General features: G+C 38.5%; 1 protein-coding gene across 1 annotated transcript in view; it reads right to left on the bottom strand.

Annotated features, from left to right (window-relative positions):
- The window catches only part of LRRC63 (leucine rich repeat containing 63), a 28515-nt gene that overhangs the window by 1661 nt on the left and 3679 nt on the right, over nt 1-23175 (bottom strand). Inside the window, exons 2-8 of the mRNA XM_010854651.1 lie at nt 19447-20118; nt 18444-18512; nt 14438-14598; nt 9683-9781; nt 7067-7203; nt 2401-2484; nt 1209-1448 (exon numbers count right to left, since the gene is read on the bottom strand). Of these exons, the coding sequence (XP_010852953.1) occupies nt 1209-1448; nt 2401-2484; nt 7067-7203; nt 9683-9781; nt 14438-14598; nt 18444-18512; nt 19447-20118 (1462 nt within the window). The remainder of the gene's footprint in view (nt 1-1208; nt 1449-2400; nt 2485-7066; nt 7204-9682; nt 9782-14437; nt 14599-18443; nt 18513-19446; nt 20119-23175) is intronic.

The raw sequence follows: 23175 nt of genomic DNA, 5'->3' as shown, positions 1-23175 counted from the left end.
AAGGTTATTGATATTTCTCCCGTCAATCTTGATTCCAGCTTGTGCTTCTTCCAGTCCAGTGTTTCTCATGATGTACTCTGCATATAAGTTAAATAAGCAGGGTGACAATATACAGCCTTGATGTACTCCTTTTCCTATTTGGAACCAGTCTGTTGTTCCATGTCCAGTTCTAACTAGTGCTTCCTGACCTGCATACAGATTTCTCAAGAGGCAGGTCAGGTGGTCTGGGATTCCCATCTCTCAGAATTTTCCACAGTTTATTGTGATCCACACAGTCAAAGGCTTTGACATAGTCAATGAAGCAGAAATAGATGTTTTTCTGGAACTCTCTTGCTTTTTCCATGATCCAGCAGATGTTGGCAATTTGATCTCTGGTTCCTCTGCCTTTTCTAAAACAAGCTTGAACATCAGGAAGTTCACGGTTCACGTATTGCTGAAGCCTGGCTTGGAGAATTTTGAGCATTACTTTACTAGCGTATGAGATGAGTGCAATTGTGCGGTAGTTTAAGCATTCTTTGGCATTGCCTTTCTTTGGGATTGGAATGAAAACTGACCTTTTCCTGATAGGTCAGTTAAAAAAAGACACCGGCTCATTAGTACTTTTAACAGTAGCACATGAACGAACTATTCACAGAAGTAGAAATTTGAATGTCCAAGAACCTCCAAAAAAATAAAATTTCATTAGTAATTGGGGAATACAAAACAAAATAACAAAGGAATGTGTTCAGTCGTGTCTGAGTCTTGTGACCCCACGGACTGTAGCCCACCAGGCTCCTCTGTCCATGGAATTTTCCAGACAAGGATATGGAGCAGGTTGCCATTTCCTCCTCCAGGGGATCTTCCCAACCCAGGGATTTGAACCCAAGTCTCCTGCATTGGCAGGTGGATTCTTTACTATTGAGTCACCAGGAAAGCCTCGTGGTTCACAGAAAAGACTTAACTAAAACTGTATAGAAGTTGCCAGCTCCATCTCCGCAATCCGTCCTTCACCTTAGATTTAAGTAATAGCTTGAGAGTATTAGAAGATCGGCTGAATATATTATTATGCCAGAAAAGCCAGAGGAACAATCTAAAGAATTGCATGTGTGGTGTGGTGTGGTGTGAGGTGTGTGTGTTGTAACTATAAAACTATCATCTGGCCCTATAATAAACTGTATTTTAAAAGCTTAAAAGTGTGTCTTGTAAAAAGGACTTCAGAATTTGCTCACCATTTTAGTAACTTCTGGATTTCCTCTGGGATCACATTATAATATTTATATAGATTATTCTTTAGAAAGAACAAAGCTGCAATTTGAGTAAGATGTTGTGGATCATTCATAGAGTTCTCTTTCCAAAAAATAGGATTAGTGAAATTATTCTCAAATAGGATTTTTTTCAGGTTAAGCTTTAAAATTCCATGTGGAAAGCTAGTCAGTTCGTTTCCATCAACCATCAATTTTTCAAGTGATCTGCAAACAAAGGAAACCATATTTTAAAAGGAAAAAGTGGACATCTGTCCCTGTGCGCCCCAAAATTGGTATAAAACTTAGTAGTAATAAAATATGAGTGTCAAGTATTTCCTTAAAATCCAGAGATTTAACTTAAAAAGCAACCAACCGATATATTACGCAAATTAGCGCATTTGTGTAAAGGGTAGCGTTAAAGCACATGTTTTGTGCAACAAGTCATCACTGTGGAAAAAGAAAGAATCACAAACATAGCAGAGTGAATGTTATACTACATAACGTATAATATAATAGGGATACAAAGAAAATTTATTTTCATAGACAAATTAAACATCAACACATGCATTTTGTTTCATTCAGAGGAGAAGTCTCAACTATTAGTTGAGGCAGCAATGGGGCGGGAGACAGACCATTGTGTTAGGTGAAGCTTTTTATGAAATATTAAGGAAACAATGTGTTTATGAATTTTAGGGAAGGAAAGATAGCCAGTAATAGACTTGGAAAATTCAGTGGAGTTCCAAAATTAACAAGGGAGAAAAAAAAAAGAGAGAACAAATAGCATCTTGAAAAAAAAAATCGCCAAAAAAAAAGAAAGAGATATGAAAAGGAGAAAGTGAAGAGACAGTAAATACAATGTTAAACAGAAGGCAAAAAATTAAATATATAAGCCATAACAAATATGAACAGGCTGAATTCTTCTATGAAAATATGAAAATTGTTACATAGGAAATTAAATAATTGGTCAAAATATTAGAAAAGCAGAAATAAAATGATCAAATTTTACTAAAGATAATAATGCTCCTTAGAAACCAACTAAAATCTAGTAAAAGGCATTCAGAGATAAGATAATATTTACATAGTTTGATTTTAAATGAATGTAAAGAAGTAAATAACTGTATTTTGCTCTATCCTTAAGGGGCATATGTCTTGTGGGTACTTACTACTTGCAAAGTACCTGAGTTTCTGGATATCATTTGGAATAAAAGCAATACTATTGTAGGAAATATCAAGTTCCTCAAGATAACGCAAGCAAAATAGCCTTTAATAGAAAGAGAAAATGAATTGTAAAAATGTTTATATGCTTATCATTACTGGATATAAATCATTTCATTCCTCAGTAGGTGGAAGTACAGAGATAAATCATATATTTTTAAGATCTTGAAACTTATACAAATAGGCTTTTGTTTGCATTATAGATGGTATAATTACAATAATTTTCCTAAAATAATTCATCTATCCCTTAAGACTGATTAGAAATGTTTGGAGTGGATAAAGCCCCACCTAGAAAAAAAACCACCTGAGAAATTCCTTGTGCTCAGCGGTGTCTGACTCTCTGAGACCCCATGGACTGTAGCCCACCGGGCTCCTCTGTCCATAGGGTTCTTCAGGCAAGAATACTGGAGTGGGTTGCCATTTCCAAGGGATCTTCCTGACCAGGGATCAGATGTCCTGTCCCCGGCATCTCCTGCATTGGCAAGCAGATTCTTTACCACTGCGCCACCTGAGAATATGCTGAGAAATTCTTAACAATATTTTAAAATATATATTTTATTGGTTGCTGTATTAGTTTCTAGGACTGACGGAACAAATTCTCACAGTCTGGGTGGGCTTAAAACAACAGAAATTTATTCTCTCACAGTACAGGAGGCCGGAAGTCCGAAATCACGGTATCAGCAGAGTGGGTTCCTCTGGAGGCTCTGAGGAAGAAGCTGTCCCTTGCCCCTCTCCTAGCTTCTGGGGGCTGCCAGCAGTCCTTGGTGTTCCTTGGTTTGTGAGGCATAACTCCAGTCTCCATCTCTGTCTTCATGTGGCCTTCTTATGAGGACACCATTTATTGCATTTAGAGCCCCCTCAAATCCCACCCTAATCAAGTATGACTTCTTGTTAACCAGTTCCATCTGCAAAGATCCTATTTCCATATAAGGTCTCATTCTAAGGTTCTGCACGGAGATGAACTTTTGAGGGACACCTTCCAACCCAGTGCAGCCTCATTAAGACTTTCCTAGGGAAATATCCTTGATTTTTCCTTCCATTAAGCGAAGTATGGTGCTCAGTTGCTTCAATTGTTTTCGACTCTTGAAACCCCACGGACTGTAACCCACCAGGCTCCTCTGTCTGTGGGATTTCCCAGGCAAGAAATGGCAAGAAAATGCCATTTTCTTCTCCAATTAAGTGAAGTACTTAAAAGTAAGAACCAAAGAATACGAAGACTAAGGCAGAGAGCCCTGTCTGGAGGAGGGAAGTGGGAGTTGCTTCTTGAAGACTGGAATGGAAAGGCTGAGTATGACATTCACCAAAATCCCTAGTAATTATCCCCTCTTTGTGAATGCTCTTATCAAATACCTTCCTGTTTTCCATAAAGATGAAAAGTTACTTGCATGATTATTAACTAAAGCACCATGAACAGAATATTTCATAACTTCCTACTATTTTTGTGTGGATTGTAATGGTCCTCATGATCTGTCCCCAGGCTACTCGTCCAGTTCACCCTATATTCACATATGGGCCAGGATTTGTTTGCTAAAATTCCCTGAATTAGCCCAGTTCTCACATATCTCCAGTTCCCCAAAATTTGACCCTTTGATAGATACTTCCTTTTTTTAAGTCTTGACTTGGAAGTCAACTCTTCCAAGGAACTCTTCCTGAATTTTTCAGACTAGGTGAGCAGCCTCTTCTGTGCTTCTCTGTTTACCTCTATCAGAGAATTTGTCACGCTATATGACAAATGTCTGTCTCCTAAACAGTGACATTCTGGAGGCCAAGGATTCAATTTTACATTTCAATGTATCTAACGCTTTGCATGCTGCCAAGCACATCAAAAGTATTTAGGAAATCACAACTGAACGGAAGTCATGGTGGTTATTGTTCAGTTGTGACCCCACAGACTGCAGACACCAATCACTGTCTCCCAGAGTTTGCTCAAGCTCATGTCCATTGAGTCAGTGATGCCATCCAACCGTCTCATCCTCTGTCACCTCCTTCTCCTCCTGCCGTCAATCTTTCACAGCATCAGGGTCTTTTCCAATGAGTCGACTCTTCACATCAGGTGGCCAATGTATCAGAGCTTCCGCATCAGTCCATTCAATGAATATTCTGGATTGACTTCCTTTAGGATTGACTGGTTGGATCTCCTTGCAGTCCAAGGGACTCTCAAGAGTCTTCTCCAGCATCATAGTTCGAAAGGTGTGGTGATCCTGGTTAATTTTAAATCATTTGCTCTGAGAAATGAATGAGATCAAATAGAAAAGCAAAAAAAAAAAAAAAAAAAAAGGATAAACAAACCTTTTCAGTTTAATGTTCGTCTTAGACTTTTTCACCTCTGGAAAGAAAATATTAACACTGTCTGTTCCAATTTTTTATTTATTTAAAATTATGTTATTTCACTTTTTTACCTCAGGAAGTTTCTAGAATCATTTTGTCTTCCTTTATTTCTTTAGTACAGGCAAACTAGTCTGATTCCAGGCTTTCATCTTTGATGATATATTCTTGTTGATTGTGATGTTTAATTGGGCTTGTAGGCAGCACTGAGAAAGCTAAGAAACTTTATAGGCTCTAGAGATGAAATTTATCTCATTTATATAGGATTTTAGAGAGCAATCTGTTTTAGAGAGCGATCTGTTTTAGAGAGCAATCTGTTTAAAAATCCTCAGTTTGGTCTGACAATCTATACCCTACTAGTAAAAAATCTATCACAATTTTTAGGATGTATAGAATGTTTTACATTTATTTCATTGTTTTATTTATCAGCACATCATTGAGCAATGAGCTATTTAAACCAGACCCCTGGTGATGGCTCTGAAGATCGTGCCAGCATTAATAATTGCATGTAATAACATCACACTACCATGGAAATACAACTTATTTATTGAGAGCCTATCATATGTTCATGGCAATTTAGGATGATCTTAGTGCTCACTGGACCACTGCATTACTATTAATATTATTTACAGATTTTTAAAAATGGAAGCTATAAGAATATTAATAGTTTATCCAAGTTAGTATGAAATCAAACATACCACTCAGTTCTTCAGATATATGGGCATAAAGTAATTCAATCCCTATCTTTAATCAATGGCAATATGGGAAAATAAATTTGTTCATTTTCAGAATCAGCTCTTACTTCAGGTATGAAGTAAGTATGTTCACAAGCATGTTCTTAGGTTCTTTATTTCAAACAGCTTCTCTCTCCCAAAGAACATGCTGGCTAATCAAATCAAACTGTATCAGAAAAGCAAGGCAAAAATTTCAGTCTGTCAGTTAAAAGTGGTAATTTTCTATGTCATTTTTCTCCTGTTATTCACTGAGAAAAAAATTAAGATTTTTTTTTTAACCTTTGTTACAGTCACGCCTGCATAACTTCAGAGGGTGAGTTGTGTGTACATATGTGTGTATGTACACACAGAAACAATTATAGACATGTGTGTACACACAGATTAATATACTTCAGTTACTTATCTCTGTCCACTGAGAGTATCTACAAGCAATATCATTCCAGTAGCAACTGGACTATCCAGCACCCAGCTCTTGCTTTTTAAATACCATCCTCCAATTAAAAAGGAAATAGGATTTCCTAAGAGAAATGGCTGATTCTCATATCAAGGCAGGGCAAGGCACTACAATTTATGTTACTGTGGAGATATAGAGGAGTTAAACAAAAATAAAACCCATAATGCAATATCTTTATTCCCTTAGAATTGACTCTTTCTTTTTTAATACATTTTATGTGTGTTTAATACATTTTATATGTATACAAGTATTTTTACACAGTAATGATATAATTTTTACATACTTTTTAATTTTTTAAATGACCGAATAGTTTTACAATGTATGAATATAGATCTTGTTGGATTGTTAATTGCAAACAATGCCAGATGAACAATTTTATAAACAAATTTTGATGTACATTCTTAATTACTATAAGAACCCTCTTTTGCAAAACATTATTCAACTCTTTAGGAGTCCCTGTGCTCTTAACTTGTTGCCCTTAACTTACATTCAGTTTGTTAAAATCTAACTAGAAGAAATACCTTGTTTTGGCATTTGGTTAGGGTTTTGGTTCAAAACTTTTGTTAGGAGTTAAACAGTTACCAGTCCATATGTGGAAAAAAAAATCCATCTCTTTTATATCCATATGTCAACATTCTTATTGGAGTTTAAAGGATCTGAGATATCATACAGGTAGATTCTTAGTTTATAGATTAGGAAATTGAGGTCTAGAATGGTTAAGTGATTTTCTCCAGATCAAATAGAAAATTCTCAATTATAAGGCTAGAATTCTTAATTCCAAGTTCAGAGTTCTTTCCATATCCAAAGAGGCTCCCCAGGGATAGGTATAAAGTTCTCACCTGAGCTTCTTTAGATGACTTCATCCATACTCAGACAACGCATGTCTAGATGTGCATTTACCACCCCCACATTAATTGCCATCAATGTAGCTTATAGGGTTTTGTTTTTTTTTTTTTTTTAACAAGATAAAAAGAATCAAGTCAGCTAATGGGAGCAGAAGAAGAATTATCAAATGGCTCAAAAGTAGCTAGCTGCTTTCAAAAGGGAGATTGATCCTTTTCTAAATTATAAATTCTTTATTTTCTCTGTTTATAATCTCAGACTATCAACCTTACCCAGGTGGAAGAGTGGTAATCAAATTAAAGGCAACATTCAAAGATTTAAGGAGCTTAAGTTGTTGAATTGTAGACGGGATTTCTTTGATAGGATTATTTCTCAGATTCAGTATTTGTAAATGTTTGAGACAATATATCTAAGGAATAGAAAAGAGAAATAAACATGAGTAGGACAATAAACCCTTTGAACTAAAGCAGAAAAATCAGTAGCTTACACTCATTTTTCTCAATATATCACATATCTCAATAGGTACCTTTGCTAAGTCTTCAAAATAACCCTCATTCATATCTATGATCTGGTAAGATAGTGTAGCTACTATACTTATATATCCTTGACTCAAGGATGTTCCTTTTCTAAATGGGGAAATCATCCTGTTTAATCAATCTCGTGGTTTTGTAAGAAGCAACTATGCAAAGAATGAGGAATGTAAGAGATACCTGTGTGATATATCTTCTCCTATACTTTCATTTTTAACCTCTTTGTTTCTTTCACTCTATCTCCTTTAGACAGAATATCACTGGGGCTTGTTTTTTTAAATCCAGTCTGACACACTGTAGTTTTTGACTGGGGTGTTTGAATGTGCTCACATTTAATGTTACTATTGACATGGCTGGGTTTACATCACAGTTTAGCTCACAGTGTTCTATATGTCTTGTCATTTTTGCTCCTCCTCTGCTGTCTTTGTCTGCATCAACTGAATATTTTATAGTACAGCATTTTAATTACTTTAATGATTTTTTCCCCACTATATTCTCCCCAGTTACTAGTGATTGCTCTAAGGCTTGTAATATCCACCTTGACTTATCAGAATCTACTTCAGATTTACACTAACTTAATTCCAGTGATATATGGAAATGTTACTAAATAGCTCTATTCCCTCTTCCTTTTTTGTACTATAATTGTTATACATACTACATTCGTATATGTTACAGACCTGCATTATTTAATTACCACTGTATGTGATTTTGTGGCTAAGAGAAGAAAGGAGACCAAGTAAATATTTATACGGTTTGTTACATTTACCATTTTTGCTTTTACTTTTTTCTATCCTAAACTATTGCAGTAGGCTCTGTCCTCTGCCAGCATCTACCACCTTGAATTTTCCATGAAACTTGTAATAAATCCAGTTACCACATTTATGCCAGCCTCTGGTCTTCTATTCATTTCTTTTACACTAAGCATCATTTAACTTGGCATCATTTGCCTGCCCCTAGTAAAGCACTTCCAAGTCTGGATATTGCCATTTTCAATGGAATATTTTATCTATAGCTATACAGCACGGATTTGCCTTTTAATGGCAAGTTCTACTTATTTCTATCACTTTAGAAATGAGCACTTTATATTTTACAACAGAAAATCTCCCATACAGTTATATGTTTTAGTGGTTAAAGTAGTCTTTGACAGATCCATATGTCTCACATATAACTGTTTAGAAGAAAGGTTAAAATTAACATGAAGAACTAAGATCCCTACACTCCTCAGGAATTCTTGTCAATTTGTCTTAGTCAAATTAAGCAAACTAGTGTGACATACTCAAAAAGAAAAAATAACTCTTCTAGCAAAAATAAAAACACAGTTGTTGTTGAGTCGCTAAGTCCTGGCCAACTCTGCGACTCCATGGACTGCAGCAAGCCAGGTCTCCCTGTCCTTCACGGCCTCCCGGAGTTTGCTCACACTCATGTCCATTGAGTCGGTGATGCTGCCTAACCATCTCATCCATGGGACACAGTGAAGAGTTCTGACAAAATGTGGTCTCCTGGAGGAGGGAATGGTAGACCACTCCAGTATTCTTGCCATGAGAACCCCATGAACAGGATGAAAAGGCAAAACACAATATTATAGAGAAATTATGAAAATGTGTGTTTTCAATACTGCATATTTGAAACAGAAAGCAAGTCAGTTTGCTGGAAATCAGTTCGCTTTAAAAGTCAATATTCTGGAAATCAATTCACAAAACAACAAAACACCCCATGACCAATTAAACAATGACTAAAGACACAGAAAACATAATCTGTCCTGAGCTTCCCTGGTGGCTCAGATGGTGAAGAATCTGCCAGCAATGCAGGAGACCTGAATTTGATCCCTGGATTGGGAAGACCCCCTGGAGAAAGGAATGGCTATAATTGTCCTCATTAGTCATAATGACTTATTTATATAAAATGACACTGAATTACCTCTTCCCACATCTGATTATCCTTGATATGTTTTACTGAGCAGAATATCCTATTTCAGCCTACGATAATTAATACTTGTTACAACATCATATTACCTGGTCACTAAAGATTGTCTTTAAAACTTCCAATTAACACAGATAAGGTATATCTTAGATTTTATTCAGAATCAGGAAAAAAATAATTTTACATGCATTGTTTAATTATGAGAACATATTTGAGAACCAGACTGTAACACAATCTTTTGAGGATTGTGTCATTTGGACAGCCTAAGAAAAATGTACTATACTTTTGGTATTTTTGAAAGTAAGCCTTTTGGGATGCAATCCAAAATACATTTACTCTACAGTAACTCCAGGGTACCATAATTGTCTATTTTAAACTAATAATTATTATAAATAGTAAGAAATTATGACAATCTATACAATAATAAAATGGACTTACTTCTGTGGGGAAGTAACAGATGTTATTATATGATAAATTAAGATATATCAACTGGAAAGCCAAAGGTGTTAGATCTGGACAATTTAGGAGAAAAAAGCCCTAGAAGAAAGTGACAAGAGAAAAAGTTATTTACCATGCACAAAATATTTTATACAAGAGTTTAAAAAGATGAGCACATAATCTAAATGACAATGTTTGATATAATAGCAAGCCTAGAATAATCTTCCATTCATTTACTTTAGCCTTTCATGATAATAATTTCTTAAATATGTAAATAAACAAAATAGAAAAACTACCAAGTATTTATGCATGTAATAAATACAGTGTCATATGTGTGACAGGCATTATTTCAACTGATAACAAGCAAACTCTTATTGACTGTCCACTACATGCTGAAATAAATAAATATATTTTATATTTAATTCTCTTTTTTTTTTATGTGCCCCAGGCATGAAATAGCTCTGGCCACCAATCCAGGCATCAAGCTAGGATGAACAAAGGACTAGACATCTGCTTTGCCCCTGACTGATATAAGAGCAACACCACCAACCCGGTGCCTCTTTGCCCATTGCCAGGGAGTTATTTAATTCTCTTTACCCTCTATTTTTCATGTCTCTACTTCTATTTCTCTGTTATCTTTTTATTAATCTAACATCTATCTAAGATTTTTAACTGCCTAAATATGCTAGTTTCTGACTTAGGAAGATGTATCCCTTAATTTGGACTAAATTTTTTCCATTTTATCACAGTTGTATTTATTGGGAAAATACTGTTCTTATTATTTCATTATTTTCTATTTTAATGTCTGAGAAAATGTGATTTCTCCTTAAGTTTTGAATTTGGTGTTCAGAGTTTCTTTTTTTCTTAATCATATCATGGATTTAGCAATTTTATTAATTAATTAACAAAGTGTATTGATCCATAGTTTTCTTGTGGTGTCTTCATCTTCCTATGATATCTGGGTTATACTGATAGCATAAAATGTGTTCTGGATTGTGATATTTTTACTTAGTAAAAAATACATTTGGTCATCTGAAAGACCAAAATATATTTCTTATATATAGTTCGACTTTGTCCATGGTTCCTGGCTACCAGCTCCCGGAACCCTTGGAATTTCCTAGACAATAAGAGCAATGTGAACATTTTTTGCCATAATAGTTATTTCCTTATCTTCAGTTCCTGAAGTTGCTTCAGAGCCATAAAAGCAAAATGGGTGTCTTGTTATTCATAACAAACCCCTTTATAACACAACTGTCCTTATGTAAATGCAGTAAATTTTGAAAAGCTCCTAAGAATGGAGACTGGTTATCAGAGGAACCCACCATGTGATTAGAAGGTTAGAACTTTCAATCCCCTCACCTCTGAAGAGGGGGATGATTAAAGACTAAGCTCAATCACCAATGGTCAAAAATTTAATCAATTATACCCATAAATGAAGCCTCCGTAAAACCAGAAGAACAGGGTGTGGAACGTTCCAGGCTGGTGAACACATGGAGATCTGGGAAGAGCAGCACCTGAAGAGAGTGTGGAACCTCTGAACCCTTTCTTCATGTCTTCCCCAATGTATCTCTTCATCTGGCTGTTGATTCATATCCTTTAATATCCTTTGTAATAAACCAGTAATCAAGTAAGTAAATCGCTTTTCTGAGTTCTGTGAGCCACTCTAGGAAATTAATGGAAGCCAAGAAGCGGGTTGTGAGAATTCCTGATTTACGGCCTGTCAGTCACAAGTATGGGGCTTCCCAGTGGCACTAGTGGTAAAGAATCTGCCTGCCGGTCAGGAGACGTAAGAGCCGAGGGTTCAGTCCCTGGGTTGGGAAGATCCCCTTGAGGAGGAAATGGCAAATCACTCCGGTATTATTGCCTGGAAAATCCCATGGACAGGGGAGTCTGGTAGGCTACAGTTCATGGGGTTGCATAAAGTCCAACATGACTGAAGCAATTTGGCATGGACATGGTCAGAAGTATAGGTAACACCTTATGATTGGCATCCTGAGTTGGAGGGGGTCCTTGGAACCTCCAATCTGTAGACGGTTGGTCAGAATCGCAGGTCAACACCCTGGGCTTGTGATTGATGTCCGAAGTGGAGGGCGGTCTTGTGGGACTGAGCACTTTCCCTGTGGAACCCAATGTTATCTCTGGATAGACACTGTCAGAATTGAGTTGAATTGTAGAACACCCAGCTGGTGTTCAAGAATTGTTTTGTGGCATGGAATTCCCCTATTCAGCAGTGGAATTGGATTGTGTCCCTATCTCTTTTATTTTCTGGAAGTTTTAGGGAAGTATAGATGTTCATTTTCCTTTAAACAATTAGCAAAATCCACCCATGAAGCCAGTCAGTCCTGCATTCTTCTTTGTTTGGTAGTTTTGATTATTTATTAAATCTATTTACTTTTTAGGGGTCTGCTCAGATTTTTAGTTGTTGTTGAGTCAGTTTTGTTAATTTGTGATTTTCTAGAAAATGTTTCATTTCATCCAGGATATTTAATTTGCAGGCATATAACTGTTCCTATTGTTCTCTTATAATCCCATTTACTTCTGTGTTTACTTATAATCCCATTTACTGAAGCCAGTAGTAACTTTTCCATTTGCATTCCTGATTTTATTTATTTGTCCCTTCTGCCTTTCTTTTTAAGTCTAGCTAAAGGTCAACTTTGTTGATCTTTTCAAAGAACTAACTTTTGGTTTCTTTGATTCTCTTGCTTTCCTTTCCTATTTCATTTATCTCCATTCTAATCTTTGTTATTCCCTTCTGCTAATTTGGGGTTTAGTTTGCTCTTTTATTCAAGTTCCTTAAAGTACAAAGTTAGGTTATTGATTTGAGATCTTTCTTTTCCACATATCTATTCCCCACACATACCAGTGTATCTCCTAACATCAATATCTCACATACCAGTATGTTTTGTTATAATCAATGGACTAATGTTGCTATTGCTCAGTAGCTAAGTCATGTCCAACTCTTTGTAACCCTATGGACTGCGGCATGCCAGGCTTCCCTTTCCTTCACTATCTCTGGAATTTTGCTCAAACTCATGTCCATTGAGTCGGTGATGCCATCCAACCATCTCATCCTCTGTCGTCCCCTTCTCCTCCTGCCCTCAATCTTTCCCAGCATCAGGGTCTTTTCCAATGAATCAGCTCTTTGCGTCAGGTAGCCAAAGTATGAGAGCTTCAGCATCAGTCCTTCTAGTGAATATTCAGGGTTGATTTCTTTTAAGGCTGACTGGTTTGATCTCTTTGCAGTCCAAGGGACTTTCAAGAGTCTTCTCCAGCATCACAGTTTGAAAGCATCCATTCTTCAGCTCTCAGCTTTCTTTATGGTCCACCTTTCAAATCCATATATGACTACTGGAAAAATCATAGGTTTGACTATACAAATCTTTGGCAGTAAAGTGATGTCTCTTCTTTTAATACACTATATGGGCTAGTCACAGCTTATTTTTCAAGGGCAAGTGTCTTTTAATTTTGTGGCTGCAGTCACAGTCTACAGTGATTTTGGAGAAACCAAGAAAATGAAATCTGTCACTGTTTCCACTTCTTCCCCTTCTATTTGCCCCGAAGTGATGGGACCAGATGCCATGGTCTTTGTTTTTCTGAATGTTAAGTTTCAAGCCAGTTTTTTCACTCTCCTTTTTCACCCTCATCAAGAGGCTGTTTATTTCCTCTTCACCCTCTGCTATTAGGGTGGTATCATTTGCAGATTGTTGATATTTCTCTTGGCAATCTTGATTCCAGCTTGTGATTCATCCAGTCCAGCAATGTGCATGATGTACTCTGCATAGAAGTTAAATAAGCAAGGTGACAATATACAAGGAGCCTTAATGTACTCCTTTCCCAATTTTGAACTAGTTCCTGGTTCTAACTAACCATTGCTTCTTGTGCTGCATACAGGTTTCTCAGGAGGCAGGTTAGGTGGTCTGGTATTCCCATCTCTTGAAGAATTTTCCAGTTTGTTGTGATCCACACGGTCAAAGGCTTTAGCGTAGTCAATGAAGCAGAAGTTTTTTCTTGGAATTCTCTTGCTTTTTCTATGATCCAACAGTTTGATCTCTGGTTCCTCAACTTTTTCTAAATCTAGCTTGTTCATCTGGAAGTTCTCGGTTTACGTACTGTTGAAGCCTAGCTTGAAGAATTTTGAACATTACTAACATTAGCACATCATTATCAACCTAAATCCAAAATTTATGTCAGAGTCCAAACTTTGTGTCATAGATTCTATGGGTCTTGACAGGTGTATAATGAAATGTGTCCATTATGATAATATTAAATCATACAGGATAATTTCACTTCCCTAAAAAACCCCTTTGCTCCTGCTGTTCATGCTTCCCTCCCTCCCCCCAAAACCATTACAAGCACTGACAGCGTTACTGTCACCATGGTTTTGCCTTTCTAGAATTTTGCTGTTGTTGCTATTCCTCGTTCACTCCATTACTACCTCCTTGGCATTCAATTAATTTTTTGTAATCTGTCATGTTGATTCCTTTCTCATGCTCTTTTGTGTATATTTTATAGACAGCTTTTTAGGAATGGTTACCATAAAAATTAAATTGGCATCCTAAGTTTAAATCATCTAGTTTGGATTGATACCAAGTTAACTTCCAGAGAACACAAAACTGTTCTTACTATACAACTCCGTTGCCCCAACCACTTCATGTTATTCCTTCAATACCATGGAGAGTAACCTAAGTTAGGAAACCTAAAGAAAAAATACCTGACAATACAACAGGAAATTGCCATTAAAAGTATCCAGCATACCTTAAGATTAAGTGCATTTCTTCCATGGATTTGACAGTTTATTATGGCCAGGTTGGTCATGGCTACTATTGTTTCATAGCGTGTTGCCACAACAGTCTTGAAACCTTCACCTTGTACGACAGGTGCCACGGTGGGTTCTATTTTTTTAGATTTAATGCTACCTAAATAAACAAAACAAAACAAAATGTGAAACATAAATGCATCATCACTTAGAATGAAACTTAAAAGGTATTTTTGTATTGTAACAATTGTTGCTATTGTTGTTTAGTCACTAAATCATGTCAGACTTGTTTGTGATCTCCAGGCTCCCCTGTCCATGGGATTTCCCAGGCAAAAATACTGGAAAGGGTTGCCATTTCCTTCTCCAGAGGATCTTCCCAACCCAGGGACCGCAGGCATCTCCTGCATCTCTTGCATTACAGGTAGATTCTTTAACACTGAGCCACCATGGAAGCTTCTACGACAGCAGTGAAAAGTGAAGGTGTTAGTCACTCAGTTGTGTCTGACTCTTAGGAACCCCATGGACTGTAGCCTGCAGATCCCTCAGTCCATGGAGTTCTCCAGGCAAGCACATGGAACAAGTAGCCATTCCCTTTTTCAAGGGATCTTCCTGACCCAGGGATCAAACCTGGGTCTCCTAGATTCTTTACCATCTGAGCCACCAGAAAAGCCCAGTAAGTCAACAGAAGTAGGTTACCTAGATACATCCTTTGGAAGAGATTCCTTTTAATCTTCAAACCTCATGTTAGAAATTCCCTACAACCTTCATCCACCCAACCTCAGTTGGTTCTACTGGCCAAACTTTTTAATATTAGATAGCGCAGTTGTCTTTCAAAAAGAAAACCATAAGCTAATAGATTTCTACCTCAATAATTTAGATTCCATCAGACTTTTGTACTATATATAAAATATCTGATTTTACAATGAATTACAGAAACAACTTCTTGCTTCACAAAATGAAGAAAGGGCATCATATAAACATATCTCAGATAGAGATCACATCCCAAGGAGCAATCTTGCTTTTTTCCTTAGTATCACCTTGACACATGATTCCAATACCCTATGTAACTCGGTTTGAAGACCTCACACAGGGAAAGGAAAATAAAAACCTAAACAACTCAGGAGTAGCCACACAGCAACCACCTGCATTTACTTTATCATGATCCTTGTGGGTTTCACCTTTCCTCAAGAATGGTCTACTCAAGGGATTTCCCTGGCGGTCCAGTGTTTAAGACTCTGAACTTCAAATTCAGGGTGTGGGGGAGTGGTGGTTCAGTCCCTGGCTGGAAAACTAAGATCCCATATGCAGCTTGGCCAAAAATAAATAAATAGAACTATCTTTTTTTTTAAGTCTTATTTAAGCAGACAGCCAGGAGTGGCAGGAAGATATTTTGAAATATATTTTACATTCCCAGCCATTCTTGCTGTATTACTTGTGCCAACAAATGTTATCATCTCAGCAGCTCTTATATTATGCTTCAGTGAAAAGAAATGGGGCATGCTAGACCAGAGACAACAATGTTCAGTTGTTAATTTCTAAAATAGACCCACTTCAGATCAACAGATGTGAAAGTTAGCCACAGAATGAAGATGTATGATGTGATACAGAGATTCCTTGTCTTGTGGGAGGGACTAGAGCGACAGGAATGGAAAATGAGTGAAGACATAAGTCTGCGGCCTGCTTTCTGTCCACCCACACTCATAGCTAAGCTTACACAGTTGGTTTTTGATTGAAAGGTAGGGAGATGGAGGAGGCAGAGGTGGTTAGAAATTCCCTGACAGATCTCTGAAGGATCTGAGGATGCTAAAACTCACCTGGAACTTTCAAAGAGGGAAACATCAGAGAGGAATAAACTCTGTAAGTTAGAGACGCTAACCTGATTTGTTCAGGCCTATGATATCGAGGGGCTTCTCAGTGGTTCAGTGGTAAAGAATTTGCCTGCAATGCAGGAGATGCAGGAGATGAGGGTTCAATTCCTGGGTCAGAAAGATCCCCTGGAGAAGGGAATAGCAACCCGCTCCAGTATTCTTGCCTGCAGAATCCCATAGATAGGAGCCTGGTGGGCTACAGTCCATGAGGTTGCAAAGAGTCGGACACGGCTTAGCGACTAAGCACACACACCCACGTGACATGGAGGACACCCAGAAGGTAATTTATGTCACAGACAGGGACAGGAGTGGCTAGAAGGCTAGTGTGCGCAGACAGCCCTGTGGTTGCTACAGTTAATGATATTACACACAAATATTTGAAACTACATCTGAACGTTGCTGAGAGAGTAAAGTTTAAAACTTTCATCACAAGAAAAAATTGTGAAGTGATGGGTATTAACTAAATTTATTGTGGTAATCATTTTACCATATATTCATGTATCAAATCAGTGTGCTGTTCCCTTTAAATGTATACAGAGTTACATGTGAATTATATCTCAATACAACTGAGGAAAAAAGAAAGTTTTATGGTTGGAGTGTTCTTCTGTGTAAAGTGTGAGATTGAAAAGTGTTAGCCACTCAGTTGTGTCTGACTCTCTGAGATCTCAAGGACTACAGCCCGCCAGGCTCCACCGTCCATGGGATTTCCCAGGCAAGAATACTGGGCTGGGGAGCCATGCCCTTCTCCAGGGGATCTTCCCCACCCAAGGATCGAACCTGGGTCTCCTGCATTACAGATTCTCTACTATCTGAGCCACCATCTCCTACTAAACCCATCCATTGAATCACTAATTTGTTATGTTATGCTTCCTGTTCTAAAATTTTATGTGATTATTTTTAAAAACAAAAATTTTTGTTCTCTGATAAAATTCTCCAACTATTTTTGTTCAACATAGTAATCACAATTATTTTAAAATCCTCGTTTGAAAATTCTAGTATCTGAACATGCGATTCTCATCCTATTACCTATTTCTTTCTACTGGTTTTCAGACATTTTATCCTGTTTCTAGGATGTTGAAAAAAATTGTGATTTTACAATTTAAAGCTGGACATTCTGGATAACAACTTTAAAGGGTCTGGACAATATCATCTGTCTCTAGGTTTTCTTTGACTGGACAGGAAGTATCACTGTGATTTATCAAGGATTGGTTTTGAGTTTTGTCGGGGATAACCTATTTTAGGTTTGTCCTTTCTCCTCAAACACCATTCTTATTGCCAAGGCATGGGTCCTCTGGGTCTTCAGCTGAAAGCTTACCAAAGCCCTTGCACTTCAACAGAGCTTGAAAACTTTAAGAATTGTCTCCTGTGCAACTGGTAAAATTCATGCTCACTTAGCGTCTCAGCCGATGTTTCCTGCTGTGTTCCTTAGTGCGTTGTCCAGCGCAAGCCCAGTTTAGAGACACCCAACACCCTTAACACCTGTGGGTCCGTTTCTACTGCTTACTCTTTCTGCCAGTTCCCATTCATTTTGTCTTTCTTTGTGTACCTGAAAACTGTGAACTGTTAACTACACACTATTTGTGAAATTGCTTATAGAAATAATGTGAGGTGTAGGATGAAGTAATCTTTCTTTAAACACGATTTTTCATTTGTTTCTGCTCAGTAACTAAGGTCAAAGCATTTAAAACAGTGCTGGCACATGGCAAGGAGCTGTCATGATGCCGTATCAGTCTTCCCCACTCAGATTAAGAATACTCTAGCTTTTATGATCCCAACATCAGTACAAAGTTGGGTTTATAGTCAGCACTTTAAACACAGTAGCTGGGGACTTCTGTAGCAGTCCAGTGGTACAGACTGTGTTCCAAATACAGGGGGCCCAGACTCCATCCCTGGTCAGGGGACTAGATTCCGCATGCTGTAACTGAAGATCCTGCATGCTGCACCCAAGACCCGGCACAGCCAAATAAATTAAAAAAAAAAAAAAAGTTGCTGAGTAAATAGTTTAAGGACTGATAATGAGGTGTGACATATATGTGAATCACACACATATACACAAATGCACAAAATCACAAATACTTCCATGGCGAGAGAATCATACATATAATTTTTTAAAGAACAATATAAACCTTCTATTTACCTTCATGTAGGCTCAGCATGCTTTGCTTTGGGACAGTTTCTATATGTTCATGTTCTGTTACACGGCTTTCTAGAAAAAAAATTAAAATAGGACCATGGTTAGATGTGCATGAAATTTCATGTTGAGGATGTTAGGACATTATTATAATTGTTCATCTTTTAATGAATTGAGGTTACCCATGGAAAAAATGCACCCAGGAAGGCATCCATCTGCACTGGCATTCTGCTTCTAGAGTTCATCAAAACCACCTTACAGAGGCCCATTCATTCCTACTGCTCCTTTTTATGAGCTTCTGTCCATCTAGTCAAGGCTATGGTTTTTCCTGTGGTCATGTATGGATGTGAGAGTTGGACTGTGAAGAAGGCTGAGCACCAAAGAATTGATGCTTTTGAACTGTGGTGTTGGAGAAGACTCTTGTGAGTCCCTTGGACTGCAAGGAGATCCAATCAGTCCATTCTGAAGGAGATCAGCCCTGGGATTTCTTTGGAGGGAATGATGCTGAAGTTGAAACTCCAGTACTTTGGCCACCTCATGCGAAGAGTTGACTCATTGGAAAAGACCCTGATGCTGGGAGGGATTGGGGGCAGGAGGAGAAGGGGATGACAGAGGATGAGATGGCTGGATGGCATCACAGACTCGATGGACGTGAGTCTGAGTGAACTCCGGGAGTTGGTGATGGACAGGAAGGCCTGGCGTGCTGTGACTCATGGGGTCGCAAAGAGTCGGACACAACTGATCGACTGAACTAAACTGATCCTTTGAAAGGCTTTATCTGGTTTCCACCACCACCGTCGGGGGTGGAGTTTCCAGTCTGACCTTGCCAGACCGGCAAGGTCAGGATTCCTGTCACTGCATTCTGCCCCATCTATTAAACACACAGGCGAAAAGGAATCCCATCATTCTATCCTGCAAACCCAAGCGGGAGCCACCATGTGCTGGGAGGCACCGCTGCCTTTGCTCTACCTGACCCCGTTATTACAGACCATCTCCAGACTGGATTTACCTATCACAGACTGTCTTAGAGGTTTCCTCGGTAAAACTGGTGACGGTATGAGCATGGGACCTGGGAAATCAGTAATATTGAGTGTCACCGTTCGGCTGCGTACACGGTCAGACCACTGACGGGCTTTCACAGGCGTCCTCGGTACAGGGATCGGCACTGTTGCGCTTAAACGAAACAGGGGCTGCTTAAAAGTATAGATGTTGCTCTCTTGTAAAAAGTGGTCGGAGTGAACCTCCTTGAGCTTGGGACTAGGCGCTGAAGGAGTGGCACTTGGAACTCTGGAGAACTCCGAAGAGAGAATCAGAATGTCTTTTAAAATGCTGGCGTAAATGTTTTGTATTTTTAATGGCCCTTCTGATTTCTCTGGACCTTCCATTTTGCTTATTTCTTTCCCAAAAACCCGAGCTGAAGCTGAACGACACCTGGGGAAAAATATGGAACCAGTAGCAGTCTCTGGAATGTGCCAATAGACTTGCTTAGAAGATTTTCTAGTTGTTGAAATAGTCATCACTCTTTGTTGTACATGATGATCAAGGAAGAGGTTTTGAATACTGACAGGGGTTTGTGCTCGATCCCTTGGAACGACAGGAAAACTAGTTTTATCTCTTTCAAATGAAGTGGTTTTTTCTTGAACGAAGTGTACATGTGGTAGGCTAGTTTCACCAGTCCCGACTAAACCAGAAAAAGAAAAAAGAAAGCAGAATTAGATTATGTTTATCAAGGTGTCAGGAGCAAAACTATTAATGTATTAGCATTCATAGCTTTTTTAATCCACTCACCCTCCCACACCTTCTTAAAATGTTTCTGTAATACTCACTTAATTATCAGGACTTTTGTTTAGCTAACAGGGATAAAGTTTGAGTGAATAACTGGAGAACTAAAAAGGCTAAACTGTGTTAGAGTATGGAGCTATTCTTAGAAGAATAGAATGGATGGAGAAGAGCATGACATAAAGGGAGATTTTTGAACAGTTGCCACTAAAATCTCTGGCAATATAGAAGGTTAAAATGGCTTGAAGTTGGGTTGTTTATTATTTATCATTATCTCTTCCTCATCTGAAACTTCTTTGAGGAAGGATTTACATTTCTTTTCAAAGCCAGATGTCAGACCAAGGAGTCTTTTGAGCATGATAGCATTCTGATGCTGGCTAAAGGTACCACAAGTTCATCCGGGTTACAACCAGAAGTATTCTTTTCTCTCTTAGGTCCAGAAAATGCAATGTGCCTGCATTCTTAGGGACTTCGCTACATCCTTTCTCTTTCTGATGTGATGGAATGTTAAATGACATTTTTGTCTGTTGTCTCAGTTGAGCACAATAAATGATGATCACTTCAGTATTCTAATGAGGAGACAGTAGATTCGTTAAGGCAAGATTTGGCCAAAGAGATGGCCAAAGCAAGACCAACTCTCACCTGTTGTTCATACATTAGAGATGGCAAGAGCCTGATCTGTATTTGTAGAGAGAATTTTCTCTGAATAGAGCTCTTGGAGTGTTTTGTGTTTCCCTGATCTTCCTCTCCTTATGGTGGGTGGAAGAAGGATTTATCCCCACTTCCAACCAAGTTAGGGTCTAAATCATCTATAGAGAACAGGAGTGTATGCCACAAGGAGAAAATAATATCTCACCACTCCCTACCATGGTTTCCCCACCCTCATACACCTACAGAGTAACAAAAATGATTCGGCCCTTCCAGTGCTGTGTCCCAACTGCAGGAAGACAAGAGAATCCTTAAATCTACTTGACCTCTACCTCCTGGCATTTGGCTGGGGGGGGGGAGGGGGAGCAGTGCAGAGACTCAGGACTGACGGTCACCTTCACTCTTAAGTCCTTAACTCCTTCTCCCCCATAGCCCCCACCGATGAAAATACCAGAAATCATGAGTGAGGCAAGAGAAGCAAAAGAACAAGGTATTTCTCTGGGCTTGTCTAAAAATTAGCAGACCTAGTCTGAGTGGGGTGAAAGGGCAAGGTTTAACTGCATGCTAGATGAAAGTATCGATTTAGATTGGACTTGTGGTTTAATAGGACTTCCCTGGTGGCTCAGACGGTAAAGCATCTGTCTACAATGAGGGACACCCAAGTTCGATCCCTGGGTCGTGAAGATCCCCTGGAGAAGGAAATGGCAAAGCACTCCAGTACTATTGCCTGGAAAATCCCATGGACAGAGGAGCCTGGTAGGCTACAGTCCATGGGGTCGCAAAGAGTCGGACACGACTGAGTGACTTGACTTCACTGTGGTTTAGTATCTAAAAATGAGATAAGGCTAATAGATGAAAGTGACTAGAAAAGCCTTGGGAGAGAGATGTCACATCTGATAAAGGGCTTGCATCCAAATAAAGAGCTCTTAAATTCAACAAATAAGAAAACACGCTAGGACTTTGCTAGTGGTCCAGTGTCTAGGACTCTGGGCTCTCAAGGTAGGGGGATCAGGTCTGATCAGTGGTCGGGCAGCTACATCCTGCACTCAGCAACTTGCAAACAAATGAATAAATACTTTTTCTTAAAGCCAATGAACATAGATACTCCAGAATTCTTTTGATTAGTATTAGTATGAGTATCTTTCTCTGTCCTTAAGATATACCCATTTGAATGCAGAGTTCCAAAGAATAGCAAGGAGAGATAAGAAAGCCTTCCTCAGTGATCAATGCAAAGAAATAGAGGAAAACAATAGAATGGGCAAGACTAGAGATCTCTTCAAGAAAATTAGAGATACCAAGGGAACATTTCATGCAAAGACAGATTCAGTAAAGGACAGAAATGGTATGGACCTAACAGAAGCAGAAGATATTAAGAAGAGGTGGCAAGAATACACAGAAGAACTGTACAAAAAAGATCTTCACCACCCAGATAATCACAATGGTGTGATCAATCACCTAGAGCGAGACATCCTAGAATGTGAAGTCAAGTGGGCTTTAGGAAGCATCACTACGAACAAAGCTAGTGGAGGTGATGGAATTCCAGTTGAGCTATTTCAAATCCTGAAAGATGATGCTGTGAAAGTGCTGCACACAATATGTCAGCAAATTTGGAAAACGCAGCAGTGGCCACAAGACTGGAAAAGGTCAGTTTTCATTTCAGTCCCAAAGAATGCTCAAACTTCTGCACAATTGCACTCATCTCACACGCTAGTAATGCTCAAAATTCTCCAAGCCAGACTTCAACAGTACTTGAACCATGAACTTCCAGATGTTCACGCTGGTTTTAGAAAAGGCAGGGGAATCAGAGATCATATTGCCAACATAAGCTGGATCATCAAAAAAGCAAGAGAGTTCCAGAAAAACATCTATTTCTGCTTTATTGACTATGCCAAAGCCTTGGACTGTGTGGATCACAATAAACTGTGGAAAATTCTGAAAGAGATGGGAATCCCAGACCACCTGACCTGCCTCTTGAGAAATCTGTATGCAGGTCAGGAAGCAACAGTTAAAACTGGACATGGAACAACAGACTGGTTCCAAATAGGAAAAGGAGTACATCAAGGCTGTATATTGTCACCCTGCTTATTTAACTTCTATGCAGAGTACATCCTGTGAAATGCTGGGCTGGATAAGCACAAGCTGGGATCAAGATTGCCGGGAGAAATATCAGTAACCTCAGATATGCAGATGAAGCCACTCTTATGGCAGAAAGTGAAGAACTAAAGAGCCTCTTGATGAAAGTGAAAGGGGAGAGTGAAAAAGTTGGCTTAAAGCTCAACATTCAGAAAACGAAGATCATGGCATCTGGTCC

The sequence above is a fragment of the Bison bison genome, unplaced genomic scaffold (genome assembly GCF_000754665.1).
Source record: "Bison bison bison isolate TAMUID 2011002044 unplaced genomic scaffold, Bison_UMD1.0 scf7180017864345, whole genome shotgun sequence".
NCBI lineage: Eukaryota > Metazoa > Chordata > Mammalia > Artiodactyla > Bovidae > Bison > Bison bison.
This window is presented reverse-complemented; position numbering and strand designations above follow the sequence as displayed.